General features: G+C 33.1%; 1 protein-coding gene across 1 annotated transcript; it reads left to right on the top strand.

Moving 5' to 3' along the window:
- The first annotated feature begins 168 nt into the window (after window positions 1-168).
- Window positions 169-9,432, top strand: LOC130442506 (ubiquitin domain-containing protein 1). Its single transcript, XM_056776670.1, has 4 exons — window positions 169-395; window positions 927-1,405; window positions 3,655-3,813; window positions 8,970-9,432. The coding sequence occupies exons 1-3, from the start codon at window positions 296-298 to the stop codon at window positions 3,790-3,792; spliced, it is 717 nt and encodes a 238-aa protein (XP_056632648.1). The 5' UTR covers window positions 169-295; the 3' UTR covers window positions 3,793-3,813; window positions 8,970-9,432.
- The last annotated feature ends 2,810 nt before the right edge of the window (window positions 9,433-12,242 follow it).

The following is a 12,242-nucleotide window of genomic DNA, read 5'->3' on the forward strand; positions in this document are numbered from 1 at the left end:
TAAATTAACTAATAAATTTCATTACTTACTCGTATACTGTATATGAATATCAAATGATTTAAATAGCATTAAAATATTTTTTGAGTTCAGTAATTTTAGTTGTATTTATTTCTCAAAGAAGGAAATTTTTGTTGGTATATCTGTTGACATTGTTGACAGAATATAAATGAGTTCCAAATGTCAAGTACGTCATACTTTAGTCATTTCTTTGAAGACCGTGTATGAATTATGGGTGGAAAATGATCGTGATTGTTTACGAAGAAAAAAATTTTTTAAAAAGCAATGAAATGACTTTATGCAGGCAATTATCGCTATGGGTGGCTGCATAGGAATAACTCGTAGTAGAAGTGGTGCTATCGACGATTCATCAGGGTCAATAAGCCGACCTAACTCAGGTAGTTTAATAACCTTTACAGACCCATTCTATGATTATTTAAAACAAGTCTTGTCATGTTTCTTTGTCTACTAGTTAATTTTTAAATATAATGCATATAATTTTAAATAAAGTTTAATGTAATTATAGATTGTTATCATATTTTTTGTTTATTTGTAGAATTTATGTTAATAATATTTCGAAACTAAATATTTTAACTATTTTCAAAAATACCATTACCATTCTTGATTCATCATTAAGAAACTTTTTTTGTATTAGTTAATATTATCAGTAACCTTCATAATTAAGTATTCAAAATAAAATTAGTATATATATATATATATATATATATATATATATATATATATATATATATATAAGATAATCAGAATATTTATATAGAAAGATAAGGAAAACAAAATTTACTTTGCAAATGATTATCTAAAAAAACAAAAACAATTTACATTCTTCAAATATTCCAAATCTATTAAGCTTCACAATTGAATTAAATTAAAAAAATCTTCTCATTTTCATATTATTTTGGGAATTTCAGGTAGTCAACGAAAAAATCATCCGTTGTGCCATGAAACGATCCGTTGGAAATCTGATGTACCCCTAACAGAAGGTCAACTTCGTAGTAAACGTGATGAATTCTGGGATACAGCTCCTGCATTTGAGGGCCGAAGAGAAATATGGGATGCTCTGAGAGCAGCAGCAGTGGCAGCTGAAGCTATGGATTATGAATTAGCTCAAGCTATTGTAGACGGAGCTAGTGTATCTGTACCCAATGGGTACCTAACTGAATGTTATGATGAGTTAGGTGCACGATATCAAGTCCCTATATACTGCCTATCTTATCCGATTAATATAGTAAAAGAAGATAATGGTAGGGATTCACCTGCCGAGTGTTCTGAACCTGTCGATGGGGGTACTGAGACTGTTTTGAAATTGAGACTGTCACATTCTTGTATAGATGTCAAGTTATCTGTGTATTCTACTGATACCATTAGTATGTGCAAGAAAAAGCTTCAAGTGAGTTTATTTTACTAATTTTTTTTCAAGTTGTTCAGTTTTTAGTATCATTTGTATATACTACTACTAAATTATTATTTTTCCTATTAAGTAAAGTAAAAAAAATGACATTCTCTATTTTAATTGTTAATTTGAGAATAAATTACTGTTTATTTAAACTGTTTTTTACGATTTTTAAACTGGATGTAATTTGAACTAATCAACTTTTAATTGATATTTCTGAAGCATGTTATTTATAATTAAACAGATTTGTGGAGAATTTGCTAATAAATTAACAAATTTCAAATTTAAAAGCTAACATGTTTTAACAGAATTATATTTTGTTGAATTAAATATTACAAGATATTTAAATGCAATTTTTCAACATTGATGTAAAAATTTAAGATCAACTCTTCTATTAATTGATTTTAACCTAACACACAGGGGCTTAGTTATTCAGAAATAAAGGTGATTATTTTGACAGTTATATAAACTCATCTTTCAATTTCTGTCTGCTGTCTGTGTTTTGTTTTTATAGCCAATCAGAGGTACTAGTATAGTACTGTATAGTAATAAGGGGCCATTGGATAAAAGAATAACTTATTTAGTCTCCTTACAATATCAAAACAAATTTACATTTCATATAAATATTTAAGTCATCAGCCATCTGTCCCTGTTATTTATTAATAAATTCTAACTGGTTTTTCCATTCACCTGATTTCATCAATATCAACTATTTGACCTTCATTTTACAGCAAACTTCTACATAGTCTACTAAATATTCAATAATTTATTCTGTATCATTTTCATTAGTCAATTCATTCACTATTATTAAATTGCATGGTGAAAGACTACACATCATCCTGTATACCTCTGTTATAAATTGAGCAAATTTTCATGTGGTTCTCCTCTAATAAATTAAGAGACTCATAAAGAAAGTATAATTTCTCATGGTTTTGAGTGAAATGATTAAAATATGACAGTAATTGTTGGAAGTATGAAAAAATTAAAGCCACCTGGAAGTATTCATCAAAACCAGAGAGAGATAGAGATTTGATGAATGGTTTTTGGTTGGATAAGGAAAAATTTTATAGAAGTAAGGTTAGTTGGAGTTAGCCCTGATAAGGAGTTGCTCCTTTGCAGGGCTGGGGTTGTATTGGTTGTGTGGGATTGTGTTGTCGTAGCTGAAGGAGGAAAAGTGATCGACCATTGGCAAGAAGAGAATGAAAAGAGAGCTCTAGATAAGTAAAAACAGTTCTTCTCGATTTGAAGATATATATTTTTTTGTTTTTTGAAAAAAATTTATCTTCAGCCATTGGTTGGTGAACCGGTGAACGGTCAATGAAGTGATTGATGAAAGGTTTTATCTTATGGATATGGGAGAGTTGTCTACGAAGTTAAGGTAGATTCCATTGAGGTCTTTATATGCTGTTGACAGCAGCTGGAGGGGCGGATAGGGGAGTTTCTTCTTGTGCCTTGAGCCGATGGACCGCTTATTGGGAAGCCAGGGGGTAAAAACGGTTTCTTTTGCAGCTGTATTGACATAAACCGTGTTACTGGGTCTAAATCAACACTTATGTTGGCAGTAGCTGGGAATAAACTGCTTGCAAGTCAGGAGTTTTTTTAGGAAATAGTCGGGTAAAGTGCTGTAGATGTTTGCTCTATACATTAATGATCTTGTTTTCTTTAGTATTATTAGATTGCACAGCAAGAAATTACATACTCTCTTGTGTATCTGTCTATTAAATTCAAAAAATACCGAGGGATTGTCATGTGGTTTTCATCAGTAGCTGAGGGATTTATGGAGAAAGTTTGGACATACAGTTTATCATGGTTTTGTGTAAAATGGTTGAAATATGACAATAATTGATAGAAGTATGAGAAAAGTCAAATCGCCGGGACGTAATCATCAAAACTGTTCTCTAATCTCTCTGAAATATAAAAACAATTCATGGTGGTAACAAAATGTATTTGTGTTTCCACAAAATAATCAAACAGAAATTATATTTTTATAATGTTGTTTTGCTGGGTTTGGATCTCTTTGATATGGGCTATACTGTAGATCCATCCTCCTAGTCATTCTTTTGCCTTTCAACATAATAATTTCTACCAAGTATGTATGTACGTGTGGATTTTGTGGTATCATGTACACTGCGATCCAAAGGTCCCACATTTTTCACTTTGAAATGAGCAGATATTTTTTTAAACCAGATCTAATTATGATTTCGTAGGTAAGTAATAAGTAATCAAGACAGTTGCTTTCGTTTCAGAGTCAGGAAGGTATTGAATCATCTAGACAAAGGTGGTTTTATGGTGGAAAATTATTAGGAGATAAACTTCATGTTGAAGAAGCCAAGATACCACCCGGGTATGTTGTACAAGTCATAGTTAATATGGAGACTTCATAATAGAAGATTAGTATAACTTTGGTAAGTACCCAATTTGAATAAAATAATAAATATCAAAATAATTTGAGTAAAAAGTACCTTACCAGGAAGTGGTAAGTGTCAAGTATATTTTACCAATAATCGGATGTAGTGAAAGTCTGCTATTAAACGGACCCTTCCAGTTTTTTTAACATTTCAAAATTTATAAATAGAGAGAAGAAGAAAAGTGAATAAGTTGGAAAATTCATTAATACAATTATGGATTTATTTCTTTCTGTCTATAACGGTTGATATAAGAAATTATCCCCTCAGTGATTTAAACAATTTATTATATTGTTGTTGCTTCTATGAGTTTGTAGAGGTTCTAAAAAATGAAATTTTGTGACATAGAGAATCAACGATTCAAGTTTTCTTTAGTTTTGGAAGTGATTATGTAAAATAGAAGTTTTAATAGGCGTGAAATCTGATTAGCTACCGGACTTGGTCATCTATGACGCCATCTCCACATCAAGAGCATGGAGGAGGATGAAACTGCAGACAACATCATCTGTTAGTATCCATCACACATGAGCACGGTTCAAATACTTGAGCAAGTCTCATAGATTGCCTAATTGGGCTTTGGTGGGCCTATCAGAAAGCCTATGAGCTTATTGTGAACAATAGAAGCTATGAAAAATATTTGACAAAACCGTAACAGGGTTGTCATAACTCAGAATGGAAACTATATTATCTAAATGAACGAGGTACTACACACTACATACTTTGTATTGACATTCATGGCACCACATGTACAAATTCTCATAATTTTCTCTTCTGCAGTGAGTAAAAGGTTAATTTTTAACCAGGTAGCTTTTCCAGACCCAGTTCGCCCTAAGGTTGTAGTACACTATTAAAAATTTCTTCGGTAGTTTTACCAAAAATGTAACAAAACCGAAATTACTTTATCGTACTGACCGTACTGCATTAGAAATTTATGTTTTATTACTCTCTCGTTCACAAAAATAGACTATAATAGTATTTTCAGAATCCACAATTTTTAATTGGAATAATTAATTTTACGAGCAGACACGTTGACGCAAGAGCTTTTGGTCGGGAGTCGGATTTTTTGGAACCAACTTCGCACAAACTTTTGTCATGTGTAATTCCTGGTGTAAAATTTTTCTAACCGTAATTCGGTTGATTTTGGTCATTGTTTCCGAAGTTGAAACTATCAAAGGGCGATTTGGGCGCTGGTCATCTTCAGTGCTCTCTCGGCCGTCACTAAATCGCTTACACCACTCAAAAACACGCGCACGAGATAGAGAATTGTCCTCATAGGCCTCTTGCAACAATTTATAGCACTTAGTCGGAGTTTTTTTCAATTTAACTAGAAATTTGAGAGTGATACGTCGCTCGTGTTTTTCGTCACATATGGTTTTCGGCACGAGAAAAGAAATCCCTACATAATTTATTTCTCAATCGTATAATGCAAGTTTTTTTTTCTCAGCCTCACGTATCAGTTTAAAAATAATTATTACTATATCAATTTGCGAAAATATTTGTACTTAATTGATATAATCGTCGAATCGAATTTCATTAGCAAAATGAACAATAAAATATCTAATTACATCTCGATAGGATAGTATTTCAAGAAATTCGTCCTTTGACCTTTGAAACATATATTAACAATGACATGTTATGGTTCAGCGAGTCCAAAATAAACTTTTTTTTTTTTTTTTCAAAATTAATTATTAAAATAGTTCATATGCTCGGTATTCAGTGAGGTTCTATCGATTCGTAATTATCCTCGGTTTGTAGGTAACATGAGTCGCTAAGGTAACTAGGTGAGGATGGAAATTATATATTTGACCGTGAGAAAATAAATTGTCATACAAAGTTTTTTTTTCTTCCGTTTAAAACCAACATTTTCTCTCGCCTAACCCAAAATTGTCATTAGATTATTATTGGAGTAGAATATTTACGAATATTCTCAAGGTTAGGATTAGGATTGCCAATCGTACTATATTATATAGTTTGTACTATATTCCGAGCTTTCGTACTACATACTATTCAAAATTTATACGAGGGTGGCTCAAATATAAACCGGAATTTTACAATTCAACCGCGAAAAATTTGGTGTCTTTACAGTGGATGTAACACTGGTGTGTTACGAAGCGTAGAGACTACCGGAACAACGTAACCTCACTTTTTAATGTACTTATAGTTACGAACAAGAAGGATGTACCAGTACCTGTCGAGCAACGCATCATTATTTGGTCAAAATCCGCGGAAATTTATCGAAAATTACTCGGGTATGAGTGCCTCTCCAAGACTCGAGTGTATGAATCCAAAAAGGCCGAGAACTAGTATCAAACTTGCCCCAGAACATGTGTTACCGACGAGAACGTCCGTTCTGTAGAAAAACTCATTTTGGGAGACCGACGCCTTACGATGTGACTGGAAACGGCTCGGTTACCACAAAATTTCGGCCACATGGGTGTCAAATCTGAAGTCTTCTGCATCGTTATGAAGAGGAAAGTGAAAATTTATTGCACCTAATATTCACCATAGACGAGACTACCACCACCATATTCCGGAGAGTAAACGCGCGTCTATGGTGCCGAAGTTAAAGCAGGGAAGGTGTTTTGTATCGTGTTTTGGGACATGGGAGGAGTAATTGCGATTGATTTTCTAATTCAGCAAGAAATTGTGAACACGGTTAAACCTGTCTATATTATTCCAAGACCGCATTCAGCTCGGCTTTGGTTAGGAAACACTAACCTAACCTAACCTAACCTAACCCTCCTTATAGTCCCGATTTGTCGCCATGCGACTATTATTGTTAATGAAATTTTTCCGAATCGTGTGATATCTCGAAACGAAGTGATTCCTTTGAGTCCACGATTTTTTCTTGTGGCAATTTCTGAAAAGTAAATTGTACGTGGACAATGGACAATTTCGGAAATCACCTGCAAGGAGGCATTAATTTGGAGGGACGCAGTTGACAACTGTTATTTTTAAACGTGGATTAATTACACTTACCACTACACATACGTGTGTTGCTACTTGAAGCTTTGAGATATGACAACATTGATGTGAATATGTCAAATCTGACATCACCACCATAAAGTTTGACATCTTTTGATGGTGAACGCACTTAGAACGTGTTGCCATACGAGTGCTATTTACAAATACTTGAAATATTCATCTTGTTAAAAAATGGAATCAAATCGCGACTATTTTCTATGACTTTCGACGTGATTTAAACCAATAGAAGTGCCGATCAACTCGCTTCAACTTTTAGTAGTTGTCGAAAATCGGTTGTTGTGCCAAAAAACGTCGCTGCACTGCGTAAACTGGTATCGCAAGATCGTCACGTGATAAACCATGAAATTGAGGCATACTTGGGCATAGTGGCGAATTTACATTTTTATTTTGGTAGTGGCTGAAGTATCAAATCGTTAAACGATATCATACAATTGAAGACTTAGTAGTGGAATTAGGTCATTCTTGCTAACGAATATCATTTACGAATTTCAAAATATTTTTTTTTCACAAAAAATTTCTTAGACGTTTTTGAGGGCCTTCAGTCCGAAAACGTCCCCCTGTAGATCCGCCACTGCTTGGGCGCATCAGTTCCACTCGCATACATTCAATATTGCATAAACGTTTGGCTGTCAAAAAGATTTGTTCACGTTGGATAAAAAAAAATCGGTCGCGATGCTTCAGAAGACGTCCATAAGATCGTGACAAGCGACGAATCACGGATCTATGCTTACGAACCAGAAACTAAGCAAAAATCGAATGTACGAGCCAAATCCAACAAAAGTTGTTTGCGCACGAAATACCTCAAAGCAAATGGTCGCGTGTTTGTTCGGAATAACTAGACATGTCGTTACCGTTTCTTGAAACGTAGAACGGTCAATTCTGGAATGTTAGACCAGTATTTGTTTGCGAGAAGTGTTCGAAAAAAATCAGGAAACCAATCGCAGAAAACGGATTCTTCACCACAATGCGAGCTCTCACACATCAGTTCAAACGAAAACGTTTTTGAACACTCGAAACATCGAATTGGTGGGTCCTTGTTTGACACCCAATGATTTCTTCATATAATAAATTCCGAAATCAACGTTTTTTACACCCGAAGAAGCGGTTCATGAGTTCAAATTACATATTTTTGAGGTACCTCAATCGAAATGGACAGTTGGTTCAAACGGAATTTAATTATGTGTCTCAAAACTTAAGTAACAACCCTCGTACAATAAACTTTTGGAAAATGCATCCATCCAAGATTGACTGTCGCACCATGTATAATCTGCTTTTGAAATATGGAAGTAAAATACGGTGTGATGGTTGTAGTAATTCGCCGTTTATTTTCTTTAAAAAAAACTGATTTATACAGGGTGTTTGTTTAAAAAAAGTTATCCCGTCTCTAGGATAGATGAAAACCTGAAAACTATGGGCGCCCTCTATGAGAGTCAGACATAAAAACGAATTGATCGAATGTATCAGCTTCCAAAACATTTTCGTATAAAATTTCAATAAAATGTTGCCAGTAGTTGCGGAAAAATCGTGAAAAATTTAAAAATTTTTTTCTTCAACGCACTTTATCTTGAATACTATTGGCGTTACGAAAATTTTTACCGAGCAAACCCCAAATATTTTTAGTTGTCTACAGGGCCGGATTAAGATTTATAAGGCCCGGGGCTAAAATAATGACGAGGCCCCCTTAAGGAATTCGAAAACCCGGAAAAATTCACAAAATAATATTAATACGTTAGATTTGTGGTATCAACACATCAAAAAAAACAGAATGATTTCCAAATGATGGGGCCCTCTTGGACCTGGGGCCCGGGGCTATAGCCCCCCCAAGCCGCTACCTTAATCCGGCCCTGGTTATCTAACTGACCTAGAGACGGGATCACCTTTTTTTGAAACACCCTGTATATAAAAACAATGCGTGTTCGTATTCTTCCCTCCTGCCATCTCGCGAGTTTTTCCAGAGATTCTTGATGTCGCCTACTATTAGGCAACCAAAAGCGGACTGCGTTTGAATTAACTACGAGGGCGAATCACTAAGTACGATCAATGGACGACGGTCGTTCTTAGTTGCCCACTCGGTACAAGAAACACTTTGAATATAGCTAATTCGTTTATAATTTAAACTTTATTTTTATTAAATAAATATTGTCGATATTGAATCGTATTTATGATTTCAGGTAATCTGTTTCAACATAACTACGCAGACGCCATTGAGATTTTTAATTAGGCCAGAAACTCTAGCTAGGAAGTTTAAATAATAACGTCATATCAATAATTTTTTACTTCGAAAAAGGTGATTTTTATATAAAAATGACATTTCAATTTAGGTTGCATTTTCTCACAATTCCGGCCTTTAAAATGTTTTTTTTTCTGTTCAAATATATTAAATTTAGTCGACGTTGCCAAATTTCGAGATTAGAAACAGATTTACCTAAATTGGAATAACGTCAATTCCACATTGTTTTTGTACAAATAACCATCGACTTTTATCATGTTTTTTTTTTTTAAATCAGGGTAGCGCTTAGTGAGTATTTCGATTATTTATTTCGCTTTTTCTTTTGTAATTAAATGATTGAAAGTTTACAAAATTCAACCACTACTTACTTAGAATAAATATTAAATATTTTTTTAATATCAAAATTATTTTATATATTCACGTCCTGAACAAATATCAAAAACGGTTACCTCCAGATGAATCAAACAATTATGTCCGATTTTGAAGTTGTAGTTAGTAACTTTCTCCCCATTTTTTGTGTTATTGAAATTACTTAAGGGTCGTTTTAGAGGGATTCTTTTATTTTTCTTCATTTATAACCCATTTTCTTGTTTGAAATCGTTCGATCTATCTATACCGGTTGTTTTAGAAATCAGGTGATTGCTCTGAATAAAATTGTGATCGGTCTTTCGATTGGAAAATAATTCCTCGAGGGTATCACCTTTTCAGTGATTAAATTAATTTTTAATTATTTTCTTTCAAGTTTATGTAAAGATAGAAAATTAAAATTTTGACAATTTCGATAAATCGCAAAAGCATAACCACCAGATTTTTTTCTAATTTCTTGTTATATTATAAGAGGACGAAATTAGTAACCCTTGTCTATTATTTAATATCAAATCCCTTTTCAGAGATTCAGTTTTCCATGCATCCATGATAATCATCTTCTTTCCATCTGTTTTCCTGTGGGATCCTTTTCATTAACTTTTTTTTGCAATCTTTCCCTCTCCTACCAAATCAACTGCTTGTTCCCAATATGTTCCTATAATTGTTTCTTCCTGATTCTTCATTTATTCTTATTTTATCGTTTCTGATTCGATATAACCTTGACGCTCTATTTGTTCCTCTTAAACCGTCCATTTTTGTAGCTCCTATTTTTTTTTTTTCAATCAGTTGGTTCATTATATTCCACGTTTCCTATCCGTATATCAACCTACTTCTACTCATTGCATTGTAGATTGTCAGTTTTCTTGGTTTTCCTATTCTAGTATTCCATTTAATAGTTTAGTTTTTGTTCTTGCTCTCTTTATTCCTTTATTTGTCAAAATTAATTTCTGGATACTGTTATTTTCTTATTTAATTAGTTTTTATAACAGAGGGTTGAATTTATAAATACTTCCATAATATATTGCACTAACTTGTTTCTGAATATAAAATTTATATAAATCACTTGAATTCACCTTTTGGTTTACTTTTTATTTATTGAATTTGGCGGCTAAACTATCGCTTATTTATATCCAACGAATTTCTAGATAATTCGGGTTCTAGAAAGCCGTAAACAAACAAAAACTCTTCTAAGTAATTGCCTCTATTGAAACAGTAATTAATTTTCAAAAACTATACAAAGGAATGCTGTTTTATAACCGGTGTATTCACCAATATTTAGCATTGTTTCGGTTCTATCTTCTCCTATACACAAGTATTATGTATTTTGTATATTCATCTGCAGTCCTCAATTTCCTTATTCTTCCTTTAGTTTACGTACCATGTGGGCTAAGTCATCTATGTCGTTTGCACTTATCACCTGATCTAAACTATCCACTAACACTTAATTATTCACTAAATTATGCACTAACTTACTACTAAACACTTATATAATTTATTCAAATTCATTATTTGGTTTACTTTTTACTATACCGTTTCGTTCACGCGTACGAAATCAGATTATTTATTGAATTTGGCGGCTAAACTATCGCTCATTTATATCCAATGGTTTTCTAGATAATTCGAGTTCTAGAAAGCCGTAAAAAACAAAAAGTCTTCTAATAAATCCCTTTTACGCCTTTTTATTACCGACGAATTCGCCAATATTTAGCATTGTTTAACAGAGCACGGTCTATGTAGTGGACGAGTTCGTAATGATGTTTATGGTTCTCGCTGTAATTTTATTGCATTTATTACCTGATCAGCTGGATCTTTGCATTTATTTTTCCAAGTTTGTAAATCTTTAGAAACATATATTATTCTAACAAGTGTAGGGGAGACGCAGCACCTTCATTTCAGGCCTTTATCGACTTTGATTAATTTTGGTATTTTCAAGAGATTCTCATAATTTTCATATGTTACCGAAAGTCTTTTGTAAATCTATTTGTTCCCATTTTCTTCCTTATCAATTGCAAAAGAGAACACGTTATCTGTATAAGACCTTCTAGCTCTAAAACCACTCTGTTCTTCTTGAAATTTTGACAGCTTGTAGGGAATACCTCAAAAAGAAAAATGTACCTTACGCCGATGTTACTAGGAGGTGAAAATTTTTATGTTGAAATTGAATTGATAGTGGACCAAAAAATCAAATTTGCTTTAGGCATAATACCAACCGGGTTATGATTTATTGAAGGCTGAATATTTCCAAAAGTTCCGAAACATTTTCTCTTGCACACCTCAAATATTGTTAAAAAATGAGGTGATCAGATCAAACTTTACTTTAATTTGAAGAAAAAAAAACACCTAGGGGTGATATCTTCGAGATGGGTTGAGGATATTTTCTTATAAGAATCATTTTATGTAGAAAATCAACTGGATTTTATCACAATAGTAAAGTTCCCAAGCTTTTTCTCTCGTAGACCTCAAATATTGTTAAAAAATATGTTGATCAGATCTACGGATCTATATTTACGTCGTCCCCTATGGAGTCTCCCGTGGACCCCTGGGGATTCACTAGGATCAGATGGGAATCACTGCTGTATGTCATTTCGTAGACTCATTTTGTAAAAAAATTTAGCCATACATCAATCTTGAAAATCGAGACAGTTATTTTTTGTAATAATCGCCTTGGGTCTTTGTACCCTCACATATTCAGGATTTTGAACAAGGTTGTGATAGAAGATATTTCATGTTTGTTCAAAAATGAAACATATTTTTTTATAGCCTGTATAGTGGAGTTATTTTAGTCAGTATTCCTCCGAGAAAATACGTTTTAAAAAAATAATTTTAGATCCATAAGAAGTATGCGATA

This window comes from Diorhabda sublineata, chromosome 4, assembly GCF_026230105.1.
Source record: "Diorhabda sublineata isolate icDioSubl1.1 chromosome 4, icDioSubl1.1, whole genome shotgun sequence".
NCBI lineage: Eukaryota > Metazoa > Arthropoda > Insecta > Coleoptera > Chrysomelidae > Diorhabda > Diorhabda sublineata.